This window comes from Moschus berezovskii, chromosome 18 (assembly GCF_049115385.1).
Source record: "Moschus berezovskii isolate FMDL1 chromosome 18, NW_MosBer_1.0, whole genome shotgun sequence".
Classification (NCBI taxonomy): Eukaryota; Metazoa; Chordata; class Mammalia; order Artiodactyla; family Moschidae; genus Moschus; species Moschus berezovskii.
The window spans coordinates 45,188,247-45,204,597 of record NC_142477.1 but is presented as its reverse complement, the minus strand read 5'-3'; the positions used below and the strand labels follow the sequence as shown (position 1 = coordinate 45,204,597).

The 16,351-nt window shown below is 44.2% G+C and overlaps 1 protein-coding gene across 6 annotated transcripts in view; it reads right to left on the bottom strand.

The window, feature by feature from the left end:
* Positions 1 to 16,351, bottom strand: part of GHR (growth hormone receptor) — a 333,700-nt gene that overhangs the window by 29,551 nt on the left and 287,798 nt on the right. For all 6 annotated transcript variants that reach the window (XM_055422112.2, XM_055422114.2, XM_055422113.2 and 3 more), the window contains 2 exons: positions 11,094 to 11,223; positions 3,105 to 3,265 (listed from right to left, as the gene is read on the bottom strand). In XM_055422112.2, coding sequence (XP_055278087.1) covers positions 3,105 to 3,265; positions 11,094 to 11,223 — 291 coding nt within the window. The remainder of the gene's footprint in view (positions 1 to 3,104; positions 3,266 to 11,093; positions 11,224 to 16,351) is intronic.

The following is a 16,351-nucleotide window of genomic DNA, read 5'->3' as shown; positions in this document are numbered from 1 at the left end:
TCACTTTCACACATTGGAGAAGGAAATGGCAACCCACTCCAGTGTTCTTGCCTGGAGAATCGCAGGGACGGGGGAGCCTGGTGGGCTTCTGTCTATGGGGTCACACAGAGTCGGACACGACTGAAGTGACTTAGCAGTAGCAGTAGCAAAGGCTTCCTATGTCCAGACGAAAGTCAAAGTCACACTGTGGTTTAAAGGGTGCCCTAGCTTTGACCCTCTGATCTCCAGGATCTGGTTTATGATCATGCTCCTCTTCTCTCTCTGTGTAACCTTCCACTACCCCATGCTCTTTCTTGAGTGAGCAAAGGCACGCTCCCACCTCCAGACCTTTACCCTGCCTATGTCCTCTTCCATCAGATAGACATGGGACTGTTTTCTCATTTCCTTCTTTACTCAAGGGCCTCTGTCTCAATGAGACTGTGTGTGATAATGCTCCCATTGCAGCCTCTCCTATTTTCCCACATGGTCTTTCCTCCCAGCATGGTCTCCTTCCACCATGTCCCCCTGCTGCAGACACTTCCTGCCGCTAGCCCCTAGAACGCTGCCTGGCCCAAGGAAGAGACTCAAAGAAGCGCAGAATAAACTGACTGAATGACAGACGCCTAACTCATATACGACTTTAAATCCGAAGACCAGCCCTGAGAGGTCTCGTAGAGTACGTGCATAATACACGAGGAAGCTGAAGCTTGTGATCAGCATCCTCAGAGCTGCAGGGTCACCCCAGTTCTTTGTTGTCTCTCGTTCTCAGCTCCCTCCCTCCCTGCTATCACGGTAACCCTGCCTTGTCATCATCTCTTGCCTTGATTATCACAAAGCCTTCTAATCTAGTCTGTGCTATTCTAATCTACCCTCCACACTGCAGCAAGATGAATATCCCTGAGACGTTAGTACCATACTCTCGGGCTTCCCAGGGGGCGCTAGTGGTAAAGAACTTGTCCGCTAACACAGGAGACATAAGAGATGTGGGTTTGATCCCTGGGTTGGAAAGATCCCCTCGAGGAGGGTATGGCAACCCACTGCAGTATTCTTGCCTGGAGAATCCCCTGGACAGAGGAGCCTGGTGGGCTACAGTCCACAGGATTGCAAAGAGTCAGACACAATTGAAGCAACTTTGCATGTGCGCGTGTGCACACACATACACACACTCACACTATGGCTTTGAGGTTAAGAGCATGGGCTCTGGAGCTATGCTGCCTAGATGCAAATCTCAGCTCTGCCTAGCAGTAGTTCTGACCTTGGGCTAGACATTGAACTGCTTTGGAGATCAGTCTCACCATCTGTAATATGGGAATTATAATAGAACCCATCTAGCACAGTTATCATACCTGATTTATGGTACGTGCTTTGTAAATATCCTGAGGTCATTTCCCTGCTTAAACATCCTCAAATGTACCCCTGGGTAGTCAGATAAAGTCCAGATTCCCTTGTGGGGCACACAGAATCACTGATGATTCCTCTGGTCAACCAGTCAGGCCTGCCAAACCGCTCCTGAGTCTGTGAACATTCTGTGCTGTCACTTTTGGAACTCAGTAGCCATTAGCAGACACTGTCCATCTTGTATACCTGGCAACTCCTGCTGAGGCTTTAAGAAGTAACTGAACTGTCACCATCTCCATGCAGCCCTTTCTCATCCCTCAGGCCCAGTCAATCATTCACACCTCTGGCTACCACCTCGGCTTGCTGTGCATTCCACACACCTTGAGGCCAGCACCTACTGTGCCGTATCTCAGTTATTTGTAAACATGCCTGCTTTCCCTACTTGACTGTGTCTTACTCATTTTGTAGTCAACACACCCAGCCAGGAGCCAGGCACTCAGTGAAAATCAGCCAAGTGAACGAGTGGGGTGCCTACTGGCAGGACAGGTTTAGAACACGAGTCTTTGACACTGTATTCTTTCTACTACCCATCTAGACATTAGACAGCTACATCTATTGGCTTCAGGGCATATATTCAATTACTGATCGCGTCTCTGGATTCAGTAGTTTCTTTAAACCATGCAGACAGGTTATCTTCTGCTTGTTACATTTTCCTCAATCTTCTCCCTCCAAGTCAGTCTATCAGATTTACTATCTGCATCTTCCATCCTCCCTCTCTCAGACTCTTCCAGCCTGGAAACCACACATAAGAACAGTACATCTAAGTGAGACTCCAAGGAGTTCCTGTAAGCAACAAACAAGCTTTGCGGATAGATACGAGGCATCAATGTCAGCTACTCATGGTCCTTCTGTGATTCTATTTAGCTGTTTCTACTATTATAGTATAAACACGAATATTCCAATTATGGTTGTCTTGTTTCATTTCCCCTGTGTCCACGTGGTGGGCAAGGGATAAGCTGCTTGAATCTTTCACTTAGTTCACTGAACTGATTATCTCCAGTGTTTGTTTGAGATCTTATAAACATGCCTGTAAACTGATTTTGGCTTTTTTGTCAATGTAAAATTCCAGAATGATTATGCCTTGTGGCAGAGAAAATCTTGGACTGTAGCCCACCAGGCTCCTCTGTCTTTGGGATGCTCCAGGCAAGAATACTGGACTGGATTGCCATTTCCTTCTCCAGGAGATCTTCCTGACCCTGGGATTGACCCTGTGTCTCTTGCATCTCCTGCACAGTCAGGCAAGTTCTTTACCACTAGCACCACCTGGGAAACCCAAAGAAAATCTAGGCATTTATGATAGGAATGCCAGAGATCAAGGCCAATGTATTCCAGTAGAGCTGATATAATCGTCATATCAGATCATGAGGAGAGAAGGAATCTTAAGAGTGCATTGAGTTTCTTCCTTGTAGTGGCACACAAGAATACAAACTGGCATTCAGAGACCTTCTCAAGGAAAAGACTCCACAAGACTCCTATTCTTTCCTTTATAAACCTCCTGCCAGGTTGTTTTATATTAGAGCCAACCTGAGCTCCCCCTGCCCTTTCTCTCTTGTTCGCCAGCTTATCTCATGTGCTATAAAGGAGACTTCCATCCACCCAGAGAATGCAATGCAATGCAATGCAATGCAATGACGAAGTCTTCCTACTTGCATGCACTTGGACTTTGCAGCCTTCCCCGCTTATGTAATCTAAAGCCATGTCAAATAAAACACAAACCTGTGATTTACCTATGTCCTCAACAGAGAAACACTTGTGATCCACGATACCACCATTGCTAGTTAGCTTGATGCAGTAGGGGGTCCACACGGAGGTATAAGATGAATTAAAGTAACAGCTGTTTTCACCAGCAGAGACGTAATCGGGGCATTCTTTCCATTCTTGAATGTCCCTGAAATGGAGGGTAAAAAGGAAGAATTGTTCCCTAAATCATGCAGTAGTGCAAGTCAAAGCAAGTGCTTAAGAGTCAGATTCAATAAACCAGGACACAAGTATTTTATGAGCAAGTATCTTACTGGTACCATTTCCAAGGACTAGCACATCTGTGGACTGATGATCAGTGTCTGCAGACCGAGAGGAGGCCTTTTGGCACATCTGTCTACAGTAAAAGCATCCCTTCATTGACTGCATATGAGGTGCCAGCTCCTAATTTAAGTGATTCATTGGTAGGTACTTTCCCCTTTCTACAGATGAAAGTTCTGAGGCTTATGGAGGTTTAAAAATATTCCTTTATTAAAACACTGCAGATCAACTCCCAAACTATAGAGATTCCCAGCAAACAGCTGAGTCTTTAAACCTGGGTATTTCCCCAACTCATGGCGGAAGAAACTGAGGCGACACATGGATGGTGTTCTCTAAGCTGAGTGACATTGAGACGTGGGTGGTCCTGAAGAGGAAAATCAGCTACCACCCTACTCTGAACCACTGCATCCTATGTCCATTTCCTCCTCAAGGTTGTCCTATGCTTGGCAGTGGAGGGCGGGAGTTTTCCTGATGCCTTGATACCTTCCCATATTCCTGATATCTTTTCTTAATTAAACAAAGAGCCATGGTAACATTTGAAACATGCTGGACATCCAGGTAACCTTTAAGAAACACGGGACTCCTAGCCTTTCCCCCTCTACTCATAAAAAAAACCAAAGAAATGTAAAACCTAGAAATTAAAAAAAATTCTCCAAACTAAGAAAGCAGTTTTCTTTCCATTTTGTAAATAGGAATGGACATTTAATTATATCAAAAGAATGGAAAAAACAAAAATGGGGCTGTATTGAATCAATGTGTTTACCTATCAGTTCCTTTGTGAGTTTCTCTACAAAGAATGAGCTCATCCTTTCCTGTATCTTGGATCAGATAAGAACAAATGAAACAAGTCATAGAAGACAGATGGACAGATGGAGAACACTGAAGAAATCAGAAAAGCTATACCTCCATATCTAAGATCCACCCTAGAGTTACTCACCTCCACGCCGTTCTACAGGAAGCATTATTTACCTCGATGACTTAAAACAACAGCAGAATTGATGTCGAATGGAAAAGAGATGGCAGGAAGGTCACTGGGGGAGGATGTCAGAATTTGGGGAAAGGATTTACCCTGATCAGCTGCCAAGGGGACCTGAGTAAAAATGCAGAGCAATCAAAAGATGGCTCAGACTCAAGTCCATCCCAACAGGAACATGTGAGAGAATGTGACACAGCTCTTTTCCAACCTCCCATCTGCCTGCCTGCCTGAATGAGTGAATGCAGCAAGCCATCTCTGGGTGCCTCCTATGCAAGCATTCTGCAGGTATCATATCTGACACTAGCACTGTGTGGCCGTAGGATTAATAGGACTTGGTCCCTACTTTCAGGCTAGAAGGTGACTCAGAAATTACCCACTGAGTACTTTCTTATCTCCTTTATTCAGGACATGAGTATTTCATAAGCATTGATTATACATAAAATATTGTGCTTGATATATACAGGGGAGTCATGTGTGTCTAAAGAAATACTTCAGCCTCAAGGGAATGACTGAGAAACCATATTACAAAGCAGAGTGGGCAAGTGTTCATATGTAGTGCTCACTGGAGTTAGAAAAGAGAATGATTGCCTTGACCATTCGTGGGCGGCTTCGAGGTGAACGTGGCACTCTTAGCAATCTTGAAGATGGGTAAAAGTTTAAAAGATAGCAACAGGGGAAGGAAGAGAGGGAACACAAGGCAGTGGAGTCACTGGGCAAAACTTTCTTAAATTAGAATTGCTACTTAGGTGGGGTTATTCTTTACTTACTCTCAGCCCTCTAGGCTGAGAGGGTGTTTTACACATCAAGGAGACATAAAGCAGGTAACCTGTGGCTGAGGCAGAAGGGGAAGGAATGACCTTGCGTCTCTGAGGTGCTTGGGGCTGGCGGGCCAGGCTGTGGAGGTCTGTGAGCATCACCTAGGGAGTGGGTGCTTGGCAGCAGGAGACAAGAAGGACCCCACAGACTGTGCAAGGGCAGGGACTGGAAGAAAGGGATGAGAAGCTGGGAGAAGACACACATTTTCTTCTTTACAGCTGTTTCCCAAGCTGGTCTGTTTGGCACTAGGAGGACACTTATGTAATATCAAGGGGTCCTTGAGACAGCTGCTCATCAGCTGTTGGAAAGAACTTGGGATTAACATGGACAGTGGACTGTTACTTAATTTCTGGTTGAAGCTCTTAAAAGTTGCATACCCTTGGATGAGAGGGAGATTCATCTCCAATGGGAAAATTAAGGGGGGTAGAGGGTAGAATGAAGCATAAACTGTGTGTTGTGTATATATGTTTAGAATAGGAAAAAGACTGAAAAAGTATGGCTAGGTAGGTCATTGAACCATAGTATAGTTTATCTTGATAGACTTTCAAAATAAATGAGAGTGTAATAAAAGAGAATGGTTTCAAAGATTGCCTAGGGAATGAGATTTGCATATAATAGTTAAGGAGTCAAGTTTCGTATAATAGTCAAATGTATTTAGCAAATTGACAATATTAAAGTCAGTATGAAACGTTCTGAAGATGCAGGCCCGTGCTTAGCAGGTCTGGATTGGTAATAGGAGATGAGCTCTGTGTATGGCATGCAGTTTCTCAACTCTGGCCTGTCGGCAACCTGGTCCCCCCAGGGATGGTATGAAAAACCCTGTTTAGATTATCTCCAGCCCATTAGCTTCACAGAACAAACAACTTAAAGTACTTCTCTAAAGCACAATGGATCAGGAAGAGCTACTTCAAAACACAACTCCCAACCCCCTCCTTCATTAACTGAAGTTGAATTTTATTTTAAATACATACCTAAAACTTATTTTTAAACTGTTAAATTTAGACAAACGCCAAATGGACACACAACACAGATGCTCTGTTGCCTGCCTTCACTGGGTTGAATTTCTCTACAGATGACCAAAGCCCATTTCTAAAAGCTACTCTTTCCTTCTTTTAGTCCCAAGACTTAAGTGCTTTAGGTTTGTTCCCAGACTGGCTTGTGAAATAGGGCTGAGAACTCTAGAAAGAGCCTATCCATAAAAATCAGAATAAAGAGCAGAAGACGTGCTTTCCACCTAAAGGCACCCAACCGGAAGACAAAAAAACCCAAACCATCATTTATGTCCTAAGGGCAACTGTTTTCAAGCCATCCAGATCATATGTTTTAGGCTTAACATTTTCTTTTTTTTTTTTTTAGAAAAAAGAAAGTAACACTGCTCATTTTCCTTTCTAATTTCCTCTGCAACCTGGCAGGGCAAATAAACTTTCTTTTCAAAAACCAGGATAATTTGTTGGGGGGGGTTGTGGGAGTGGGGGACATATAGCCTTTGGGAACGAGTCTTCACTCGCCTACTTCTGTGGGAATGAGGCATCTGCGGGAACAGGCTGAGAGCAGAGCAGGCTGTCAGGCTCCCAGAGGCCCCTTTTCACTAGGCCTGCAATTTGCATTCCTGCAGAGACCTGGCCCAGCTCCGAGGCTGAATCTGGCATGGTCCTGTCACAGGGTGGCACGGACTGTTCTGAATTGGCCGCCTCTTCCACTGGCTCACCTGGTTGTGAGCAGAGCCAGTCAAGTGTGCAGTCTGGGCCTGTCCTGTGGACCAGCCTGACCTGGTTAGATTCCCTGGTGCTTCAGCTACCAAGGCCAGGCCTGGAGTGCGGTGGCCCCATCCCACTCCTCCCTGCCTCCCCAACTCTGCCTCTGGATGACTTCAGGTAACAGTTTCATTTGTGCGCAAGGAACAGGGAGTCGTGATTCTATGGTTCCAGGAGGTGCCTGGGAACTGCTTTCCAAGAAACAGTGACTGGAGCCAGAGAGTGCATCTGTATCTGCCTCTTCGTGTAAGCAGGTGATGCAGAGTCCCACACACGTGTACTCTACTAGGTGCAGCCCTGCTACTGCAGACTCCTAATACTCCTAATCCCATCAACTCTACCCTTTTCAGATAAATGGCGCTGGGCTCTTTGGGCTGAAATACTCGAGGTTCATAAGATTGTACAGAAGGAGGTGATCAAAACCATCCCCAAGAAAAAGAAATGCAAAAAGGCTGTATGAGAAGGCCTTGTAAATAGCTGAGAAAAAAAGACAAGTGGATGGCAAAGGAGAAAAGGAAAGAAATACCCATCTAAGTGCACAGTTCCAAAGAATAGCAAGGAGAGACAAGAAAGCCTTCCTTAGCAATCAATGCAAAGAAATAGAGGAAAACAATAGAATGGGAAAAACTAGAGATTTCTTCAAAAAAATTAGATACCAAGGGAACATTTCATGAAAAGATGGGCACAAAAAAGGACAGAAATGGTACGGGCCTAACAGAGGCAGAAGATATTAAGAAGAGGTGGCAAGAATACATAGAAGAACTATACAGAAAAGATCTTTAAGACCCAGATCACTCACCTAAAGCCAGACATCTTGGAGTGCAAAGTCAAGTGGGCCTTAGGAAGCATAACTATGAACAAAGCTAGTGGTGGTGATGGAATTCCAGTTGAGCTATTTCAAATCCTGAAAGATGATGCTGTGAAAGTGCTGCACTCAATATGCCAGCAAATTTGGAAAACTCAGCAGTGGCCACCGGACAGGAAAAGGTCAATTTTCATTCCAATCCCAAAGAAAGGCAATGCCAAAGAATGCTCAAACTACTGCACAATTGCAATCATCTCACACGTTAGCAAAGTGATGCTCAAAATTCTCCAAGCCAGGCTTCAACAGTACATGAATTGAGAACTTCCAGATGTTCAAGCTGGATTTAGAAAAGGCAGATGAGCCAGAGATCAAATTGCCAACATCAGCTGGATCATAGAAAAGGCAAGAGAGTTCAGAAAAAAATCTACTTCTGTTTTATTGACTATGCTAAAGCCTTTGACTGTGTGGATCACAACAAACTGTGGCAAAGTCTTAAAGAGATGGGAATACAGGACCACCTTACCTGCCTCCTTTGAAACCTGTATGCAGGTCAAGAAGCAACAGTTAGAACCGGACATGGAACAATAGACTGGTTCCAAACTGGGAAAGAGTACGTCAAGGTTGTATATTGTCACCCTGTTTATTTAACTTATATGCAGAGTACATCATGTGATATGCTGGGCTGGATGAAGCATAAGCTGGAATCAACATTGCTGGGAGAAATATCAAAACCTCAGATATGCTGATGACACCACCCTAATGGCAGAAAGCAAAGAGGAAGTAAAAAGCCTCTTGATGAGAGTGAAAGAGGAGCGTGGAAAAAGCTGGCTTAAAACTCAACATTCAAAAGACTAAGATCATGGCATCCAGCCCCATCATCACTTCATGGCAAATAGATGGGGAAACAATGGATACAGTGACAGACTTTATTTTCTTGGGCTCCAAAAGCACTGCAGATGGTGACTGCAGCCATGAAATTAAGACGCTTGCTCCTTAGAAGAAAAGCTATGACAAACCTAGACAACATATTAAAAAGGAGAGACATTACTTTTGCCAACAAAGGTCTGTATAGTCAAAGCTATGGTTTTTCCAGTTCACGTATGGATGTGAGAGTTGGACTATAAAGAAGGCTGAGCACTGAAGAATTGATGCTTTTGAACTGTGGTATTGGAGAAGACTCTTGAGAGTCCCTTGGACTGCAAGGAGATCAAACCAGTCAATCCTAAAGAAAATCAATCCTGAATATTCATTGGAAGGATTGATGTTGAAACTGAAGCTCCAATACTTTGGTCACCTGATGCAAAGAGCTGACTCATTGGAAAAGACCCTGATGCTGGGGAAGATTGAAGGCAGGAGGAGAAGGGGATGACAGAGGATGAGATGGCTGGATGGCATCACTGACTAGATGGACATGAGTTTGAGCAAGCTCTGGGAGACGGTGAAGGACAAGGAAGCCTGGCGTGATTCAGTCCAACCTCTTCAGTATTAGCCTTGCAGGGGTAAAAGTTCATTTGGTGCCCAAGTATCTCATCCTTGTGTACCCTTTGGGGTATGTTTGAGAGACCTCTCACACATCTGGAAGGCGAGTAAGGCCCATCCTGGTTGTTAATTCAAAGTATTTATTTGCAAATTAAGTACCTGTCTCTGCATTAAAAATGGTCTTATATCAATAATCATAGGCAGTAAAAAAAAAAAATTGCTTTTGTAGCCCAGGAACTGGAACTCTATAGTATTTTAGATTATTCTCATACTACCAATAATAAGAATAGCAGCTGTTATTCAGTCAGTACTTACTATGCTTGTCACCAAGCCCTGTGATAAGGCTTTTTCATGTGTTACTTAATAAAATTCTTCCAAGAAGCCATGGGGCAAGGTCTGTTATCTTCATTTTTCATACGAAGTGGCTGAATTATGGACAGAATGACTAATCTGTCCAGTATTACTCTCAAGCAAGGACTGGAGCCAGGCTGAAATATAGGATGGTTGGCCCTAAGCTCTCTCCCTTCACTGCCGGCTGCCCCTTGCCCCTTCCTTTAGTTTCCTGGCTTCTCCGGGGGACCGACAGCACCATCCTGGGACTGACGACCACCACCTAAGGGGGTCTCCACTAACCTTGCCTCTTGGTTTAGGCCTTCCCTGAGGGTTGGGTGGACAGGAGAACATGATAGAGAGTTTGAGCCTAAGGTTTTAAAGAGCATAAAGGTATAATTAGAATATACAGAAATGGAAATCATACCAAGTGGGGGGCAAGCAGTAAATGACTTGGATGGTGATTATACTGAAAGATCTTTGTCTTCACTTTTCTTTACAGGACCACCCGTAAAAGTGGAAAAGAGAAGTATCACAGTCCCTTATTGAAGATAATGAATTTAACAGGGGCAAAGTCTATTTTCTACATAGGAACCAAATCATCTTACACATTTCTTAAAACCAAACCAAACCCTATGGCTCCGCACCACAGAGGAAGTCGGCTGGGCTGTGGCCTTCACGGCTTGTCTCGGTCTGGTCCCACTTAACCCTCTGACTCCTGCCCCGGTCACTCCCCTTGACTTCCGCCTTGTCCAAGCCAGCCTCCTGCTTTCCTCCAACCTGCCACGTCAGCCAGGTGCCTTTGTGCTTGCAGTTTCTTCTGTCTGTACAGGCTTTCCCTCAGATAGTCACATGGCCTCTTTCACCTATTTTATGTCTCTGCTCTCAGGTACCACTAGAGGGGCCTCTGAAGACCTCATTTAAGGCATCACCCGAGCTCTCAACAGGCACACGCACTCATGCATGCTCACTTTCACACATTTCCTCTCCCATATGCTCCCATGTACAGATACACTCATGCACATCCACACCCACCCCACACTGTCACACATATTCACACATGCACACTCACCTGCTTTCCCACATTCATGCATAGTCACACTACACCCACTATTGCACACTGACATTCATGCACCCACACGTGCTCACTCACACACACTTATCCTCAGACACTCTCATGCACGTGCAGATGTTTACACAGTGCTAACATTCTTCCTGGCTTTACTTTTCTTAGTAACCCATATACCAGTTGAAATTTAGTTTTTTAAGTTTTTAAATTTTTGTCTATCTTTCCCCACTGGAAATTAATCTTCAGGAGGACAGGACTTTATCCTTTTGGCATCACTGCCATATTTCCAGCATCTAAAATAGTACCCAACATATAGTAAGGGCTTAACTAATATATTTGAATGAATGAATGGGTGAATGCATTTAGATCGCCAAAGCAGATCATTTCTATTCCCACCACTGCATGACACTCAATGCATTTTCATCAGAAAATTCATGGAGAGAAATCAGAAAAGCATGAAGCCCATACCTTCTGATATAGAACATCTGTACAGATCCTGGGCTCTGTAAACTGTGATTAGCCCCATCTGTCCAGTGACATGAGAAAGTCTCCAGTTCAGGTGAACGGCACTTGGTGAATTTAGGATTCCCGGAAGAATCTGCAGAATAAAAAGACAAGACAAGTCGTGAAATCAGGAGGGTAATGGATGGTCCTAATGAGACACATATTTAAAGTGATCAAGAGCAACCACTGCTAGAAATGCTGTTTCTCTGGGCCATAGCTTCAGAGCTGTTGTCAGTTCTTTCTGTTAGCCCTTGATTCCAGGAACAAACCATTTTGCCTTTATTTCCAACATTATTTCTTGGGGTGGGGGGTGCTGTTTAAGAAACCAGAGTTAGAGATGAGGACTTGGGCAGAAGTAGTTTCCTAGGAGGGTGACTCCAGGCAAGGGAGAGAGGGATGTGGGGAGCAGAGAGCAGCGAACACAGCGTGTGCTATTCAGCTCATTCCCATAGTGGCCGACGGGGGCCCAGCCCCACAGCAGTCCCTCTGAGAAGCTGTGCAGACTGTGCCTTCCTGGTATCCTTGTCTGGAAGACCAGGGCACTTGTATGCCATCTTCTACCTCCCAAGGGCTGAGGGCTGTCCGGGAGGTATTAATGCCCATGAACTTCTAGGCTATACCTGCACATGGTTTAAGGGTCCTTGCTAGACTTCTTAGAAACCTAGAGAGGCACCTGTAAAGTGCCCAGTGATATGCATGGTGGCAGCTGCCCACCATGGATGACTGTCTTGGCACCAGGTGGGCCCAAGGGATGTGGTGTGGGGACCACAGCATTCACCACAGAGCCTTTTCTCTTTTTACCAATTTTTGATGAAAAGTTACTAACGTTTGCCTTCTTTTAAAAGGTTCAGCCAGTAAACTTATTAAATAGATACCTACTTTAAACAACTTATGCATATATATGTATCAATTCTAACATGCGAAGTGGAGAAAGCCGCCTAGATGTGAGGATATTAGCAGACTCCTCTGCATCTGTGAAATCTGCAGAAGGTCTGAGGCAAAACAAATTTTTGTGTATAAGTTTTAATTGTTCTTCTGATTTCCATGGCCATTTTGAAGATGGTGGTCAGTGTTAATTAACTGAAGTGTAGGAGCTTGTATGATCTGTTGCAAATGAAAAAAGTGTGTGTGTTGTTAGCCAAACACTTTATTATACAGTAGAGTTCCTGGAAAAGTTCCTTTTTCTATTAGCTGATGCACTGGAAGTGTTATTTTTAGATCCTTCCAGAATATCAGTGCTAAATAAACCACATTTAGGCCATAACTAACATGTTTTAGGGCTTCCCAGGTGGCTCAGTGGTAAAGAATATGCCTGCCAATGTAGGACACGTAGGTTTGATCCCTGGGTAGGGCAGAGCCTCTGGACAAGGGAATGGCTACCCACTCAGTATTCATGCCTGGAGAATCGCAGGAACAGAGGAGCCTGGTGGACCACAGTCCACAGGACTGCAAAGAGTTGTTGACTTGACATCAACAACAGTAAACATGTTTCAACGCCTGCAGTGTTGAGGCAGGACTGCACATTCTGACTGCTCTTTTGCACAGAATGTGAGGAGAGGACATACCCCAGATTTCAAACTGAGAGATCTGTGATCTATTCTCAGCTTGGACAATATTTAGCCTTGAACTTCCTTAGTCATCTGGGCCTCAGCTTCCTCAATAGAGAGGCTGGAATAGATGAACTCTTTCTTAAACTTTATGACTTCACTTTTACAGTTAAGTGACATGTGCTATGCTGAGTCGCTCAGTTGTGTCTGATTCTTTGTGACCCCATGAACTGCAGCCCACGAGGCTCCTCTGTCCGTGGGGATTCTCCAGGCAAGCATACTGGAGTGGGTTGCCACATCCTCCTCCAGGGGATCTTCCCAACCCAGGGATCGAACCCATGTCTCCCAAATTGCAGGCAGATTCTTTACTATCTGAGTCACCAGGGAAGCCCATGAATACTGGAGTGGGCAACCTATCCCTTCTCCAGGGGATCTTCCCGACCCAGGAATCGAACTGGGGTCTTCTGCTTTGCAGGCTGATTCTTTACCAGCTAAGTTACCCGGGAAGCCCTTAAGTGACATAAACAACCATTAATAACAATGTATTTCTATACATTGATCAAAATATATAAATATATATATAAACATCAACAATAGTAAACATGTTTTGATGCTGAAGCAAAATATAAAAAAATATATTTATATATATATATATTATAAAAATATATATAAAATATATATAACAATGATCAAAATATAATTTTGGCATTTGAGCCGAAACCACCAGAGAACACCAAATGCAAACACCATTCAGGTTCCTATAGCCTCTGTGCAATAAGCCTGCCACACACTGGTAAGAAGAATAAATCCAATCCGAAAACTTGAAATATGAAGGAAAAAAATCGCTAGCTTGGGTGCAGAGAACTTAAAAGAATTAATTTGAAACACATTTTGCTTGCTTCAACTTACTATTCCTGATTATCCTGTTTCCTTTTAACTCCAGATGTATAGAAAGCCCCATATTATCTTCCATTTTAAGTGAGGAATAGGAAATTCATAGCTGTGGTGCTAATGTGATGAAATAACATGCCCACGGAGGAATCCGGCTGTAGACGCAGTGCAGCAAAGCTAATATTTTGGCCTCTTTTAACGTCTGTCTTTCATTGCTTGCCTTCCTTTTTTTCCTCCCTCCTTGCACCCTCTTTCTCACCTTCCTTCCTTCCTTTTATGCTGGGTGTGTGCTCTTAGGTGCTGTGACGCCATGGATCCCAGCCTCCTGTTATCCACCTTAAGTATGTTCTCCCCTTGAGCAACTTGCCTTGAATCTGTGGAATCTAACAGCACTGAGGGGGTGTCGCATCTGTGATTAGGATACAAAAGACTGTGACTTCTGTCTTGCTGGCTGGCTGAGTCTCTTGCCGGTTTTGCTGAAGCAAGCTGCCACGGTGGTGAGAACCACACAGCAAAGAACTGAGGGTGGCCTCTGGTCCACAATCAGGAAGAAGTTGAGGCCCTCAGTCTAACAGCCCTCCAAGAGCTGAATCCTGGGAAACGATTGCTCAGTGAGTGTGGAAACCGATCCTTCCCCAGTCCACACCACAGATGAGATCACAGCCCTTGCTGGCACTTTGAGCATAGCCCTGCGAGAGAATCTGAAGCAGGCCGACCTGCTAAGTCCATGTGGAGGAAGGATAGGGAAAAATACTAACCACAGTAAATATTTGAATGCTGGTGATATGTAAGGAATAAATCTAATATATTGGGCTTCTCTGGTGGCTCAGATGGTAAAGAATCTGCCTGCAATGCAGGAGACCTGGGTTCAATTTCTAGGTTGGGAAGATCCTCTGGATGAGGGCATGGCACTCCCCTCTAGTATTCTTGGCTTGGAGAATCCCCATGGACAGAGGAGCCTCGCAGGCTACAGTCCATGGGGTTGCAAGGAGTCAGATACAACTGAGTGCCTAAGCACATCAGAACTAGAAGAAGCATTTAAGAATGACATAAGTCACAAATAGAATATGTCACAATGAGCATAGGAAAGGGGGTAAATTCCCTTTTGGAGGCAAGAAGAACTGCAGTATAGCTGGTCGCTTCTCTTTTTCTTCGAGTCCGCCTGCTTCAGCTGTTACCACTGTGGTTGAAGATATTCAGCAGTCCTAAGTCCAGGTCCTTAGAGTCATACTGAACTTTTCCAAATTTGAGAGGTACTGGCCTAACCTTAAAATGAACACCTGTCTATTAGATCTAAAAATCCCAGTAGAAACCTGTTCTGTGTCTCACTATGAAGACGACTGACGGTTATGATACTCTCTGAGGTCCTCTCTGATGAGCCCATACAGTCACTTCTAAAGCAGAAATACTTCCTACTTGCTAGTGATTTTTTTTTTTTTTTAGTATATCCCTAAAGACAGTGTATGGCAACCCACTCCAGTGTTCCTGCCTGGAGAATCCCAGGGATGGGGGAGCCTGGTGGGCTTCCGTCTATGGGGTCACACAGAGTCGGACACGACTGAAGTGACTTAGCAGCAGCAAAGACAGTGTAGTACACTATCCATCTACAGTATCTCTTAATGTTGCAATGGACAAGAGAAACCACCTTTGACCCTAAATTAATTCTCACTAAGACAAATGACTATTCCAACTCAAGTGGTCCTGCCTCCTGAATAAATGTTAGTATCAACAATGCTCAGCATTCAAAAATATTAACAATAAATTTGGGATTCATTTTTATTCTCTTTGGAGTTCCATTTTGAAAATAACTGTAATGACATACTTATTTTAGTTATTATTACTAGGTTACATACATCATGCTATATATTACATCATGTTGATAATATCATGTTTATATTATCTCATTTAACACTAATAACAGCTCTAGAAGGCAGGTACTACTTTCACTTGCTGCTGCTGCTGCTAAGTCGCTTCAGTCATGTCTGACTCTGTGCGACCCCATAGACGGCAGCCCACCAGGCTCCGCCGTCCCTGGGATTCTCCAGGCAAGAACACTGGAGTGGGTTGCCATTTCCTTCTCCAGTGCATGAAAGTGAAAAGTGAAAGTGAAGTCGCTCAGTCGTGTCCGACTCCTCGTGACCCCATGGACTGTAGCCTACCAGGCTCCTCCGTCCATGGGATTTCCCAGGCAAGAGTACTGGAGTGGGTTGCCATTGCCTTCTCTGACTATTTTCACTTAGAAATGGGTAAAACTGGAGTTCAGAGAAGTGAGCTGCCCATGTTTATATTACTGTTGTATGCAGATGGGATTAAAACACAAATCTATGGGATTTCATCTAAACTCAGCACTAGCAAAAAATAGTAGCTTTTTTTGTCAGATAATTATCTTTTGCTTCTCAAAAATCCCCAGAAAGGAAAGATGATAAGCAAACAGATGTGCTCTTAACTAAACTCTTGGTAATCTGTAACCTGGCGAGCCCTAAGAGCAGGATTTCCTTAATGTGATTGCACATCAGAATCAACCGAGGGGTTGTGAAAGATACTGATGCCTTGGTCGATTCCCAGTGGCTTGACCCAATGTGGCAGGGGTGCAGCATGGGCATTGAGATTTTTTAAAATTCACCTGTTGCTTGAAATATGTAGCCCAGGTTGAGAGAGCCACTGCTGTAGAGAAACACAGCTACATGTAAACACTGAAAAGTTGGCTTTCCATATCCGTTAGGTTCTCTGATCAGTTCTAGCAGAACTACAGATCAAGAGTGATACTTGGTGTTAGTCCTGTAA